The 15,982-nt window shown below is 37.4% G+C and overlaps 2 protein-coding genes and 1 pseudogene across 6 annotated transcripts in view; 1 reads left to right on the top strand and 2 right to left on the bottom strand.

The window, feature by feature from the left end:
• Window positions 1-14,811, bottom strand: part of LOC139940892 (uncharacterized) — a 75,472-nt pseudogene extending 60,661 nt beyond the window's left edge.
• Window positions 2,597-12,798, top strand: LOC139940884 (sushi domain-containing protein 2-like). Its single transcript, XM_071937259.1, has 2 exons — window positions 2,597-2,918; window positions 7,399-12,798. The coding sequence occupies exon 2, from the start codon at window positions 7,400-7,402 to the stop codon at window positions 10,979-10,981; it is 3,582 nt and encodes a 1,193-aa protein (XP_071793360.1). The 5' UTR covers window positions 2,597-2,918; window position 7,399; the 3' UTR covers window positions 10,982-12,798.
• Window positions 14,812-15,048: 237 nt separating the features above from the next.
• The window catches only part of LOC139940891 (uncharacterized), a 91,682-nt gene continuing 90,748 nt past the window's right edge, over window positions 15,049-15,982 (bottom strand). For all 5 annotated transcript variants that reach the window (XM_071937269.1, XM_071937270.1, XM_071937274.1 and 2 more), the window contains 2 exons: window positions 15,917-15,964; window positions 15,049-15,080 (listed from right to left, as the gene is read on the bottom strand). The gene's annotated coding sequence lies outside the window, so the exon portion shown is untranslated. The remainder of the gene's footprint in view (window positions 15,081-15,916; window positions 15,965-15,982) is intronic.

The raw sequence follows: 15,982 nt of genomic DNA, 5'->3' as shown, positions 1-15,982 counted from the left end.
TATGAAAATAAACCTTGATGCAAAAGATGTCACTGATCTAAAATGCCAGAGTACCCTCAAAGACTTGAAAGAGGTCAAATGTAGGTTGATCATTTACAATGTGGTAACTTTGGGCACTGTCTAACTTGAACCCTGGACTTGACTTGAGTCTTGACCTGAATGAAAAGATGATGACAACTCTACCTCTCACATAATGCAGCTTTTAAATCTTTTTATTAATGTTTTCCCTTAAGGAGGAATTTTATTCAAACTAGTCACTGTACAAAACCACACAAGCTATTTGTAAAACCAACTACTTTTAGAGCAATTGTAAATCTTCATTACTGTTAAATATGTTTTGTTCTTAAGACTAACCTTAAAATGTTGCACATAGATATCCCCCTGACGCTTTGATAACTTACTTCCATCTCTGCATGCACAAAATGAACAAAAAGAAAACAACAAATTATGTTTTTAAAAGTAGGGTCACCGTTTGGCTATTGTCAATGTAATGCTGATTTGTAGACCAAATTATCAAGAAAGACACAATGATACTGTGAAAGTTTCAGATGAGTACAGTGTCTACTTGCTAAAAACAGCAACAACAACTTTCAGGGAAATTTCACAAGAGTCTTGAGCCCATTGATGAACACAGAACAGACACCATCACCCAAAAATCTTATAAATGATTCATGCATGAACTGCTCCTCAGATTCAAATATTCTTATTGATGTCTAATCAACATGGGGCATTTCAGACGAAATCATGCTGCAGGATGCTTTATCACAAGTACCATCTTTATGACAATAAGCTTTCTAATAGAAATTACACAATTATTTTTTGGGTTGTTACCAAAGTATGACCCTACCTTTGAGGACAAATAAATGGTAAACAACAACGGAATGGATAAGTGGAAAATTAAGGCTCACTGATTGTTAAGTTTGTGTCAGTTGGAACACTCCACACAAATATTTGAATGTGAAGCACTGTCAAAGTGTAGGATAAATCATTTGTAAGATCCAACAAATCATCACTGTCAACTGTCACATTGAAATAAAGCTGTTTATTCAACAGCACAAACTTTCCTGACTATATAATTTATACACATTCTTTGATGATTTCAAATGAGGGGTCACTTTAACGGAACACGTTGCCTTGGATCGGTCGAGTTGGTCTTTGAAAAGCGTTTGTAACCGTTTGTTATCAAATGCATATGGTTAGAAAGATGTTGTACAAGTATAATACAATGATTCACACAAACATGCCTCAAAATTGTACGGTTTTCCTTTTACATCATCGGATAACACCGTCCGCCATTTATGGGAGTCAAATTGTTGACTCCCATAAACGGCCGAGCGTGTTAGTTCTCAAAGTAAAAGAAAAACCACGCAATTTTGAGGCAAATTTGTGTGGATCATTGTATTCTACTTTTAAAACATCTTTCTAACCATATGCATTTTATAACAAACGGTAACAAATGCTTTTTATAGACCAACTCGTCCGATCCAAGGCGTGTTCCTTTAATTTGACATATTTTCACAGGTTAGTAATGGTAAATTTGGTCCTGTAAAAACCAGAAGTTTAAAATGTATTTTGTCTTCCTTAAAGCTGATGTGTTATTGAATTTTTAACATCTAAAAGAAAAAGTAAGATGAGTTGTCTGATAAAGTGAGTCGTCTGGAAAGTATTGACCTCAAACAATCATCTTATTTGCGCCATTTGGGCAGTCAGATTCGTTGTTTGTTACTATGCAATTATGCATTTAAAACAAAGCGATTGCTGTAAAATACAATGGAAGACCATACAGCAACCGCTTGTTATATGCAATTGCCCAAACACTGGTTCTTTCCAAACTTCAGTTAGAGAGATTTATATCATGGGCAGTTTTCATGGATACAAATGCACCAGTCAAGTACCACAGTGAAATAGAACAATGTACTAAATGGTTAACACCTTTAACCTGTGTGTATGCACAAAGATCAATGTACATTTCCATTCCCTCCCCCGGAGTTTTCTGGTAGGACTGGCTGCAGATTGCGCCACAGAACGTTGTTACATGTAACCATTACATTATAAGCTTTGTACTTCAATGGGTCCTATTATATTTAAACATAACTCAGTATACCTATAGAACAAAACGCTGCACACTTAGAAACAATGTGCATGAAGCGCTATACAAATGTTGAATATTATTATTTCATACTGCTGGAAACCCACCCATCTCTATTGGTTGAACATTTAAGAATGGAAGCAATCATGTCCTCACTCTGTAAAAACCTTGGTTTCAGCATCACATGGTCATTAAAAAAAACAATAAGGATATATTTACGTATGTTGTTGTTATTCAGATTTTGGTCAATTCTGATGGAGTTTTGTTATTTTGTATTAAAAAAAAACACCCCGAGTCATCATTTATGCTCCATGTAACATTCACAACCTCAAGATGAAAAGTGAGAAAGCCATACATTATACATGTACACACGCAATTGTATGTGTATGTACACACGCGTGTACATACAACATTGAATAAATTACAGTAATTATGAACTATACAGTGCTAACACATATTGATGTATGGGTTAAAAAAATATAAACAAAAATATATATCTATTAATATTCTTTATCCCGATGCAAATTTAACATCTGTTACTATGATTTCTGCAAAACAACACTTGATCTTTGTTCATTGGAACTTGGACAGCCAGTTAAGACGAACAACTTTGCCAGATAAAGAATAACATTAATAATGACAAGGGGATTTCCCACTGAAGACCACCCAGTTCCAAGAGGTCATAGTCCTTCCAAACCCCAGTTTCCACAGTGGGACACTGTCTGCTGGAAGTCACAATTTGCAAAGGAACGGTCTGTAGTGGAACGCAGCTAAGCTTTCTCCAAAACACCGAAAGCCTACTCTTTATTAAGTGCTAGTCAGCAGAAAGGTAAGGACATTGTAACTCTAAGGAAGTTTGTGCAAGTTACAATTTAAAAAAAACATTTTATGTAGTCGGAGTATTCAGGAAAGGAATATAGTGAGAAATAGGCATCTTTGGTATGGATTTTGAGCCCAGTCACAATGCTTATTTTGATTTTTCAAATCATGTCTAAAGTTTTGGCTTGTTTTATGATATGAATAAATCATATGAAATGAAAATAATCATTGTTCTTATGAAGTGATATTCACAATGTGTTCACAAACCTCTTCCACCATGCAAAGTTTCAAATCCAACTTTTGTCTTCTGTTTGTCCACTGATGGCAGATTAGATTGGAAAGGCATTGTACACTATTATTAACCCACACCTGTGACGTCATGCTATTGTTAAATCGCTCCATTATTTTGCACGAATGGCGCGATGGGTACATCTATTCACCCATTGTGCATAAAAGAGTTAGGGAATAAAGTAAATGAAGTCAAAATAATTATAGAACTACAACAGTAATGTAAGCAGGTCTTAAAGTCAGATAAATCAATTTCATTTTAACCAGTATTTTTGTTTTTGTTTTTATTAATTCAAAATGCTTAGTTTATCATACACAAACATGGTAAGTGAGTAAAGTCCCTAAAATTTAAGATTGCAAAGAAAATTTTTTCAATATCATCATAAAATAACAGGAATTCAACTGAAATTGTTGATCATAAAGGTAGCTTAAATTTGTTTATTAAAAACAAATCTGAAACTACAGGCTTGTACGCGGGTAGGTCACTTCTTTTATCTTCACCTTTTGGGTTTTTTGTAGACCGAGAAAGTCGGCTACAACATCATCTGATAGTCTGTTTCTATCACTAACTTGCATAAATTTACTTAAAGTCAAGAAACAAAATCACTTATCTGCTGCCACTTTCGCTCCCGATCTATGATGCCACTATCGAAGGAACGAGCATTATTTCCTAAATGTTGGTCTTCGTCCATTGTTCACACACCACCAGTGGTGTTCACTGGAGTGAACAAGCTTACGTGATACATACAAACAATTGACTTAAAAATTAAACAATATCGCGCCATTCGTGCGAAATAATGGAGCGATTTTAACAATAGCATGACGTCACAGGTGTGGGTTAAGTCGCATAATGCCCTCGGTGAACGCGCCATTCGTGGGTACGAATGGCCCTCAGGCTTCGCCCTCGGGTCATTCTTACCCACGAATGGCGCGCACCTCGGGCATTATCCTATGCGTAATTACTCAAAATATTTATTAGTGTCAAACCTTACTTGGTTACGAGTAATGGGGGGAGGTTGATAGTAGTAGTTTTGTAGTAGTAGTTCTGTAGTTTTCGAAAAAGAAGTAATTTTTTCACGAATTTGATTTTGAGACCTCAGATTTAGAACTTGAGGTCTCGAAATAAAGAATCTGAAAGCTCACAACTACGTGTGACAGGAATGTTTTTTTTTTCTTTCATTATTATCTCGCAACTTCGATGACAGATTGAGCTCAAATTTTCACAGGTTTGTTATTTTATGCATATGTTGAGATACACCAACTGAGAGGTAGTCTTTGCGAATTACCAATAGTGTCCACTGCCTTTAACTGCTGTGGAAGGAAAGATAATTGAATGCAGTCCCCTGATCCACAAAGCAAAAGTAGAAGTCCCTTGCCTACTGATTAGGTGGTAGATTAACAATCTTCAATTTTTCTGAATGCACTCTGTAAAAGTAGATTGTACTATTTGAAGTCAGTACGCACCCTCTCGCACTCAATTGTTCTTCTGCTAAGTCCCTTTGAACTATTCCTAAAACTTCCTCATCATATGGCGATCGTGCCTTTTCCGCTTGTGCTACTAAACTTTGGAACGCTTCACCTAACAACATCAGATGCTGTAGTTCTCTATCATTCCTTAAAAACTTGCTGAAAACTCATTTAAAGGCCCACTCTTGGTATGGTAATTACTCAAAATAATTATTAGCATAAAACCTTTCTTGGTAACGAGTAATGGAGAGAGGTTGATGGTATAAAACATTGTGAGAAACGGCTCCACTAGTAATGTAGTTTTCGAGAAAGAAGTAATTTTCCACTAATTTGATTTTGAGACCTCAAATTTAGAATTTGAGGTCTCAAAATCAAGCATCTGAAAGCACACAACTTTGGGTGACAAGGGTGTTTTTTTCTTTCATTATCTCGCAACTTCCACGACCGCTTGAGCTCAAATATTCACAGATTTGTTATTTTATGCATTGTTGAGATACACCAACTGTGAAGGCTAGTCTTACACAATAATATCGAAGTCTTATATAACAATATCGAAGTCTTATATAGCGCATGTATCTACCAAACAAGGTACTCAAGGCGCTGAGTATATACAAACTTTAAGAAAGATATGTTATTGCAGTGATGAAGTCCGAGACCCAATTATTCAGTACCTTATAAGGGTTTACAAGGTGCTACGGCGCACTAAGCAGCCACAACCAGGAACACCGGGGCGAACCCCTTCTCTTTTCGATAAGTGGACTGGGTTCTTTTACATGCGTTACACAACACATGGGACCAACGGCTTTACGTCCCATCCGAAGGACAAGCAATAGTTAAGTGTCTTGCTCAACGACACAGGTGTCACATCTGGGGATTCGAACCCACACTCTGCTGATCAGAAACACCAGAGTTTGAATTCGGTGATCTTAACCGCTCGGCCACAACACTTCCACAATTACCAATAGTGCTCAGTGTCTGTAATTAAATCCACAAACACTTCGCTTGTAAAATGTCTTGACTAAGATTATTCATTGTATAATTGTCATTGTATTCTATTTTTCTTTTTTGTTGTACATGTAGATGTTTTGTTGTTTGGTTCCTTGCTCTGAATAGTGTCTTGTACACTAGATAGATGGCGCATTATAAATGTAGTATTATTATTAATATTTTTATTATTATGATACCAGCTTCAGACCAGGAAAAAAAATAAAAATACCTTCATTCCCTTTGTAAAATGTCAATAATGAAACATTTTGGTTTCCGTCGGTGCGTTGCCAGGCCTTTACTTATCAACCACTAACCCCGTTTGTTTGTCAGAGATAAAGTCATGTTCAAGTCTGTGATGGTGGTTTAATGCCTGCCTGAAACAGCGCCCTCTTCTTAAAACAAACCTTTTGAATAGGGTTTTGCATTACCACTACAGACAAAACTATTAAAGCACAATCTTAGACTTGAAATGACAGGCTAGATAGGCTGGTTGTTGCTGTGTGTGTGTTTTTTTGGTTTAAGTTGATTAGTCTATGAATATTTTCTACCTTCATGATTGGTTGGATGTAGTCCTGGACAGAACGACACTCATACAGCCACGCTGACATACATGTTAAGTTTATCGGTTTTAATTTTAAAGACAAATGGTTTTTTTGCAAGTTTGTGCTTAATGTTAAATTTGCATCGGGGATAATATTTCTTTTTATACCATACATTGATGTGTGTTAGCACTGTATACTCAGTACTTCCCTCCCCCCCCCCCCCCCCGAGTCCTGTGAAAAATTATCACAGGCATATTACTCGGGTGTGCTTTGAACCACGACCCCTGCAATTCTAGAGCAGTGTCTTACCAACTAGACTACTGAGATTGCCTGATAGCTAGAGGCATGGTTTGAAGTTTGTGCTTGTTTTCTTACCTTTATTTTCCTGAAAGATGATTTTTAAGTGTAAATTAATTCATTACCCAATGGAGATCGATCCCCTGCCTTTAAAATAATTTGGTTTTGCTTTTTGCTTTTACTATAATACAATTGAGCAAATCTGGTCACTAGTCTAACAGAAATTGATGGAAATGGCTGAAATTGCATACAAAACAAATAATAGTTTTGGGTCCCGTTGAAATTTCATGTTACATGTACTTTTTGGCAACCATTATAAATGCATTCTTATGGGTCCCTAGAACAATAAAAATGATGTTGCCATTTTTTTCTATTGACCTTTAGCAGGGATGAGATTCTTCAAAAATTAAAAGGTCTGAAAATTTATCGTAGGTCTGAAATAATCAATTGAAATCAGGCATGAGAATGGGTGATATGACAAGAAAACAGGAACAAAATTCAGTTGATTGCAAATGTCAATATTCCATCATAGTGTGTGCGAAGCACACAACACGAGCGCGCAGCGCGAAGTCCCTTACGGCCGGGGTCCAGCATGTCCAGGGCCCGCTTAATCAGGGCCCAATTCTTAAAATAAAACAGGTACAAGAGGGAAAGTCAAAATGTTGGAAGTGAAAAAAAAGGTCGGATTTCTAAATTCAAAAGTCGGAAGTCTGACAAAGGTCGGAAGAATCTCAACCCTGCTTCTGTTACCTTAAACTGAGGTCAAAGTTAATGGGTCATTTTCACCTGAAATTTTTCTACAGACAGCACTGTACAAATAAAGTTTGCATAGGTTACTAAGAATACAAACATCCAAACTTTGTGCATGGTGATTAAAAGCGATGTTTTTGCATGATTTTTGTTTTTCAGGATGGAGAGCCTGAAAGGTCAAGGACTGTGGTTACTGGTTTTATTGATACTAGCCACATCTGAACAGGTAAAGGCTGACAATCCATCGACTCTGGACAAGCAGCCAAAATGCTTTGGCATATCCAGGGGTAAAAATTTCATCCTTGGCTTCGCTGATTTCGCTGATAACTGGTGGGACACTATTTTCGATGACATACACCTTTCCATAGTTGTAGTGGCGTTTAGTGATCAGAAAACCACTGTGACTATAAGCAGCAAGCACCATGTGGAGGGTCAGCCTCTATATGAAAGATTTGATCTTGAGGCTGGAGGGTACAGAATAACAAATGTATCTACAGAGCTGCTTATGAATGGTACAGAAAGAAGCTTCAAAGGTATTGAGGTAACAGCTACCAGTGAGGTTTCAGTGTATGGTTTATCATCCTACTACCCTTACTCAACAGATGGCTTTCTTGGCATACCGGTAAGCAGCCTTGGCTTGCAGTACATCGTAACACCAACCTTATTTTTCACAAGCTTTGCTGTAATCGGTACAGAAGAATCCACTTCAGTTCAAGTAACCCTACGTGGACCAGTAACATTTGAAGGGCAGTCATACAGTCCAGGTGATCAGCTGAACTTCATGGTTGACAGATTAGAAGCCATTCAAATACAAGGATCCCAGGACTTTACTGGAAGTCTCATTCAAGCCAACAAACCCATTGCTACATTTACTAACAGTAGATGGTACGGGTTGAAGGAACAATTCATACCAGTCAAGAGTTGGGGACAGAATCATATCTACACAGCATTCCAAAGTACAGATCAAAACTTATATCAGATAATTGCTTACTTCAGCGGCACCAGTGTTACCATCCCAAAGATTGGGAAACTAAATTTGAACACAGGGGAGGTTTGGGACGGTTGGCTTTCAGGATCTGGTCTGGTTTCGTCAAGCCAGCCAACTCTAATGTTGCAGACGCTCCAGTCCATTAAGAATAATAGTGTATACCCTTCCCTGATACAGGTTCCTGCTATAGAACAGTTTGGGTATGTGTTTGGTTTTGTGACCCCACCCAATGCTAGAGTAGATTCTGGAGGATACTTCAATTTTATCAACATCGTTGTTAAGACAAATGCACAGGAGACTGTGCATCTCAATGGCTCTCCAATAAATGGATCTCAAATACCCGTACATGAAAACAAAGTTCCAAATACAAACTACACGGCACTCTCTGTCCAACTCCCTAAAGGAGAAGGGGTGTACTTTGTAGAGCAAACTGATCCTCTTTCATCACCATTGTCTGTTATTGTTTATGGCTATGGTTCCGTATATTTTGAATCATATGGCTATGCTGCAGGTTTGTCCCTTCCAAGTAACGGGCAAATCCTCCACTTTTCCACATACTACCTAAGAGAACTTGGTGGTGAAACTTTTAGGATAACTTTACAATGCTTGCAAGATGAAGTTCAATCATACAAAACCTCAAAATGCAAATTTTTAACAGGTATTGGAAATATCTTGATTTCTGGACACTCTGTTGATCCCTACACCACCGTCTGCATTACACCAACCTTTTACATGAATGGATTTACTTCAGTCTATGTGTCTCTGGATGAAGGAGAGACATTTCCTTACTCTGGTGTTGTCTATATTACATCGGAAGAATACTTGCCTCCACTTATCACAGTCAATCAAAAGCAGACATCAACAGGAAACGGAGTTATTGACTTAACAAAAGATGATGATCTTTTCTTAACATGGGACCCTTACAGTGTAGGTGAGGGAATAGAGACAGTGAATATCATAATGCAAGATTCTGATTACAACGGGGATGGCCATCCAGTCCTTCTAGAAGGAGTTTCCCTTAAGAACAATGTCTTGAACAACGGCAAGATTCAGATCTCTACAGAGTTGATAAATGACAAAAGCTTAACTACGGCATGGCCATCACTTGTAGCTTTTTACCTGCAACCAAATGGCCAACAGAGCAGCCCAAACAGGTTTTACTCTGGAGTGAATCATGTTACAAAGTTCCTGCCTAAATCCTGCTCATTGTTCCTAGAAAGGTTAAAGAATATTCCTAAAGGCTTACCACCATGTCCATGCACCTTTGCCCAGGCCAGTGTAGATTCTCTTAACTTTGTCTTATCAAATGAGTTTATTTCTTTCTACCATCCTGGAGCAAAAGACTGCTTTAGGTCAACCACATCATCATCTCTTGGATCTGGCCAACAGTGCTGCTATGCCAAGGATGGTAACATACTCATAGGTCCCCCAGGGGGTGGCACTGCTGATCGATACAGTCCTGAGGATCATTTCTGGAAACATCAATGGTATGATGTGTTGCCATGGTTTGGCTGTTGTAAATCTACACAAAACTGCAAGACGTACTACAACTACCGTCCATCTGATGACTGCTCTAAATACGTCCCTCCTTTGCCAGCAGCAGGGACTGGAGATCCTCACATAACAAGTCTAGACGGCAAGAGGTTCACCTTCAATGGGGCTGGAGAGTTCCTGATGGCTTCCTCGATACTTCATGACCTCATCTTCCAATCCCGCATGGAGGTATACCACCAAACTAATGCCTGTGTGTACACTGCTTTTGTTGTCCAGATGACTGACTCTTCTACTGTCCAGGTACAGATATCTAACTCCAATGAGGTGCTGGTTCTTGTAGATGGTGAGCAACTACTTATGAGGTCAAGCCGTGTCCAAGTTCAACACTTCAGAGGCTTTCGATTAAGTTTCACCTCCGACTTCTCTGAAATCAGAATTGCATTCAATGCTGGTATTGCCATCATCGTGTACATCAAACATGACTTTATGTCATTTACGGCACAGCTGAATGAAAAGTTCAAAGACCAAGTCCAAGGACTTCTGGGTAACCTGAATGGAGATCCAGAAGACGACTTTCAATTCCCAAATGGTACCATCATGAATCCAGAGTCTTCCATGGAAGAAATCCACAAATATGGGCTACATTGGCTTGTGGTAAAAGAGGAATCCATATTCACTTATCTTTCCCCATATGACTACAACACTTACTATTTGCCTGATTTTTTGCCAACTTTTGATGTCCCAAACCCACATGATGTAAGTCCAGAGATCAAAGATTTGTGTGGAAGTTCTCTTGAATGCATATTTGATGCTGTGACCACTGGAAGCCTGTCTTTTGCAAATGAAACACTACTAGTGTCTGGCATCATCAATCAAATTCAGAAATCTTCAGTCAAACTTGTCAGTTGTGGTTTTCCTGGAAGTGTGGACAATGCAATCATGACGGGGTCTGTATATCTTGTGAACTCAACTGTGGAGGTCAAATGCTTTGATGGATTTACTCTGGAGAAGGGTTTACCCACTTTAACCTGCCAGAGTAATGGACAGTGGTCATCTACCCTTCCCTTGTGTACCATGATGAAAGATGATGCATTAGCCGATGTAGGTCTGAGTACACTGGCAATCATCTTCATAGTCCTTGGGGCAATCAGTCTCTGTCTGATCATTATTATCACAACCTTCTTCATCGTCAAACAGAAACAAAAAAACAAGATTGCTGGTGGATCATTAGACATGCTAAGAGTAGGGGACAGTAAATAAAATATATAGGGTGGCCATGGTAAAGAATATATTGCCTTCTTTGCATTTGGGCGTTTGCCCCAAACTAACTTTAGGGCTCTGATTTCAACATTGACCACAGTTAGTTCAGATGGGACATTGCTCTTGTGGAAAATTACTAAATTTGCTTGGGGAAAATACTATATTATTTGCAGTGTTGCCAGGCATTTTCCCATTTAAAAAATGTTTTAATATGGCCATATACATGTACATGTCGTGCTCCAAACTCCATATTATGCAGTTTCCATGAAACTTACCACAAATGTTCATTTTACCAAGGTCTATCTGATGACATGAACACATTTAAAAAAAAAATTGTCATAAAAGGAATTTTCTCAGGCACATCACTCGGGGTAAAATACATGTGCCAAGTACAAAGTGCTTTACACACATCTGTAAATGGGTCAAACAAAATAACATTTTTTACCCCTGATGCAATCTTAACATCTACTAGATAGGCCAAACAACAAGTTTCAAGACAGAGTAAAATATACAGTGTACTATAATCATGAAACAACACCAGGCCAAGAGCAACGCCAAGACTGCTTGCTAATTCTCAACAATATTCGAGCTGTTTGGGACAATGAGCTTTTGACCTTTGAGACATAAATGTCTTCATTTTCAGCTGTATAATACAAAGAGTTGGACTAACATGGAAAATTATTCAAATGTAATTGTGTAAACAACTCATTACAAATATTAAAAGATGGTGTACATGATGATGTGTTTGAATAACAACTATTGCACCTATTTGCACAGCTAAAAATTGTATTCTTGAAAGAAAAAAAATGTTTAAAGAAAAACATTCTTGTGTCATACTCGCTAGAAAATGTCTCTTTTAAGTTTATTGTGAGTGACACAAGAAAAATTTTCTTGAAATAAGATTAATTCAGGAGTCTTTGACGTGGTGTTGGGATCACGTGTCTGCAATGTCGAAGATGCTACATGTACATCCCGGTCATGTTGATGAAGACTGTAATTTTGGTCAAAAATTGCATCTATGAAAACATTTCCAATGTTGTGATCAAAAGATAAACACTATTTGTGTCAATTAGTGCTGGGCGAATAGTGAAATTTTGTTATTCGGATACCGCTGGCCAACTATCCAAAATTAACCAGATATTCGAATAGTTTTTTCGCCGCTAGAGGGGGCTATTTAAAAAAAAAAATCTTTTTAAATATATATAATTTTTTCTTTTTTTCGCTAGAGGGCGCTGTTCGTTTGTGAATGAGATCTTATGGGCGGATTGATATTAGTTTTAGACAGTGTCACTCGGTTCATTCATAAAAATGACCGGATCTAATTTAAAGATGCGATTTGCTTTTTCTTTTGATCGTGATTGACTCTACGTGAAGGAAAACTTTTGTAATCTTTGAACAAATTACGTCAGAAATGTCATTGTTTTAACTCTTCACGGAGGTGAGCATAGTTAAATACTTAATTTATGCTGTTTTTGTGCTGTCTTAATAGAAGTTTCATAAGGATTCAGACAAAACATTCATATCAGTTGTCGCCCGACGTCCGCCGATATTCGGATATTAAAGAATATCCGGTTACTCGGTTGTAATTACAGAATTATCCGGTTTGTAAATAGATATTCGCGCCCTATGCGGATATCCGGTTAAGAAAAAAAAGGCATTCGCGGTTACGGATAGGAAAACCTATTCGCCATTAACCGGATATTCAAATAATTCGCCCAGGCCTAGTGTCAATTACCAACATAGATGAATTTTCATGCCAAGAAAATTAAATTGTGATTATTTTGTAAAGGGTAACATACCTATTTTTGTGAAGGGTTACCTACCTATTTTGTGAAGGGTTACATACCTATTTTTGTGAAGGGTTACATACCTATTTTTGTGAAGGGTCACATACCTTTTTTTGTGAAGGGTTACACACCTATTTTTGTGAAGGGTTACACACCTATTTTTGTGAAGGGTTACACACCTATTTTTGTGAAGGGTTACATACCTATTGAGTAAGAGAGGCAGATGAGCAAATTTAGGTGGGTTCCATCCTAGGGCCTTGTAAAGAGACAGATGCTTTGGTGTAGACGTTAACCATTCCTGGTGACAAGAGTTGAAAATATAAAAACTAAGTATATTACTGCACTGGTAGCATTGGTAAATTCTGTCAGGTACGTGACATTACACTGGAAAAAAAATTCAGTCAGGGAAGCAATGTAATTAGAAATGTAAAATGTTGTGCTTTAGCTGTTTTGAAAGTAGCTTATTAACTGTACTGTAAAAAAAATATTGGACTTGGAGGATTGTTTTCATAGTTTAAGATTGAACTTAATTTCCCAGCCAAATATAAAGTATTGCTTTTAACATTATTGCGCTTGGAACCAGTTAACAACAACAGACACAACATGTTATTTTTGTTGGAGACCTGTTTTACTGCTTAAGATATTATGTTGGTGCTTAGCAAACTTATGTGCTTATAATAGTTATTTTGAAATTGATAACATGACATAATCCATTTAAAAAAGAAAAACTGTTGAAAATGTTGACTGTTTAGCAGATGTAATTATTTTCACTGAGGAATATAAAATTATTAATTTGTTTACCCTTCACTAATGTGTGAAAGGACAGAACGTTGAATGCTTTCCAAGTCCTGACAGGAAAAACTCCAAGTGCATACTACACTTGGGTAGGAGTGCCACTCCCTGCATTCTATCACAGGTATCTAAACCTAGTCTACTGGACAGCCCAATGGCAAGAGGTCAGTTTTAATTAGCAGAAGGTCTAATAAACAATCTAATAAATGTATTAATTAGATATCAATTTAGATATTAACAGAGTATATACTCAGTGCTTCATTTCATTTTCCTTTATTAATGGTAACATATTATTGCTGCAAGACAAGGTTTTAGTGGGTGTAGCAAGTTTGTGTGATTTAAAAGCTTTGTAAAATGCATTAATGGTCTTAATATCATAAAACTAGTTAGGACAGAAACATCATTCATCAAAAAAACAAAAACAAACAGTACAGTAGTATCAGTTAGTTTAGCGAAAATTAAACGCAAAAGCTTCTTTTTTCTTTACTCAGAAAGTTATTTTGATAAGCATTACTTTCATGCTTAAGAGATTTTATGAAATTGGGCACAGATTAGATAAACTCACCATGCCCCGCAGTACGTGGCTAATCCCCATCAGATGATCATCAACAACATTGGCAAAATGGTATGTTGGAAAACCATCACTTTTAATCAACACCTGTAGAAGAATTAAAATGAAACTAAACATCAAACAGAGTTTGCGTTTGTCTACATATGAGAATGCCAATCACAGATACCATGTACCACAATCATCATTATTCGTAAATAACTTGACTTTACTTACCGGATCACCCTCTATGAGATGAGTGTCATGTTGAGTTCGTCCATAAACAAGATCCTCAAACAAGTCCGTCTCTACATCTAGCTAAATGTGAGAGGAAAGTTATTTATCATTTTGTAAACTTTTTAAAAGTTTTTTTTTTTGCATTGCGATTGTTTTAACCGTAATTAAGGCTCAAAACCGCACTACTCATTACAAACGCATAAGAGTAATTACACAGTCGCCACAGGTATTAGAAATTTGGTTTTCTGGTTGACTTTTATGACTTTGTACGTATCTTGTCAAATGTAACAAATACGAACAATAAAAAACAACTTATCAGGCAAACAAATACAAATTTATAGACATTCAGTAATTATAGAGTATCACTGCCTACTGAATATATTTGGTAACAGCACCACATGTAATTGATTGTTTTATTGATTAATTGATGACTGATTGATTTTTGGTTGCATTAAACACTAGAATAACTGCCCTTGAATGATTGATTGATCAACTGATTATTGATTGATTGACTAATTACTGACTGATTGTATGACTGATAAATTAATAGATGGATTCGACTGACCTTAAATCTTATAACACTCGGCTTCCCAGAATGCCAGTGGTCTTGTACCTGATGGGATGTTAGGTGTCTGCACCTGTTGTCGTATCGTGGAACCTGCCTATTTCTCAGGGCTTCTTTACGGAGCAGCTCCAGTCTTTGTTCTGAGCAAAAACAGTGGTAGGCTGCGCCAGACTGAAAATAAAGCAAAGCAGTTTAAAGGAACGTTACAGAATTAGTTTTTGCTAACAGAACAATTGCTGGCAGTGTAAGCACTTGACGTGATCCACCATGTACATGAACTATCAAACATCTTGGTAGGGAGAAAATAGTGAAAAACCGATTACACATTTTGCATGACAACGATGCGAAAACAAAAATGAATAAAACGCTCCCTGAGCGATAAACTCCAAACGCGAAATAAAATTATTTATTTCTCAAAATATGATATTTCAGACAGAAATGTTTCAAGGGATGTTTTCTACTATCATCCTCATTAGACCGTGTAAGTTTTTGCTTCTTACCAACACTGTAACATTCCTTTAATACTAGAATTATTATGGCATGTCATGTTATGGCCTAGCCGTTAACAGCACCGGATTCAAGCCCTGGTGTTTGATCACAGAGCTAAGCAAGACACTTAACCATGGTTGCTTTGTAAAGTTGGGGAGGTAGTGCTTTCTGCTCTACCAGCCAGGCTTCTGATGGATGATACCCAAGCCTACATCCGTCTGAACTGTAAAGAGGGTAACCCCGTTTCAGCCTCAGAAGTAGGTGGCAACAGCCCCTGGCAAAAAATAATTAATTGTAGCCCCCTGGCAAAAAATAGTTGATTGTAGCCCCCTTGAAGTGGCCGTCATGCCTTGTGTGTCTGGCGACTTGCATAAAAAAACTAAAAAAACAAGTGCATTATCAAGCAATTGATCAGATTATGCTCTTGTTTATTTGATAACTTGTCATCATTTAGTCCCCCCCCCCTGCTAGTTAAATAAGAAAAATACTTACACATGTAATTGTAGTAATTGGCTTACCTTAACTAATGTCTCAATGTGACTCTTGTACAAATTCAGTCGCTCTGACTAAAGAGAAACACAAAC

Source organism: Asterias amurensis, chromosome 8 (genome assembly GCF_032118995.1).
Source record: "Asterias amurensis chromosome 8, ASM3211899v1".
NCBI lineage: Eukaryota > Metazoa > Echinodermata > Asteroidea > Forcipulatida > Asteriidae > Asterias > Asterias amurensis.
This window is presented reverse-complemented; position numbering and strand designations above follow the sequence as displayed.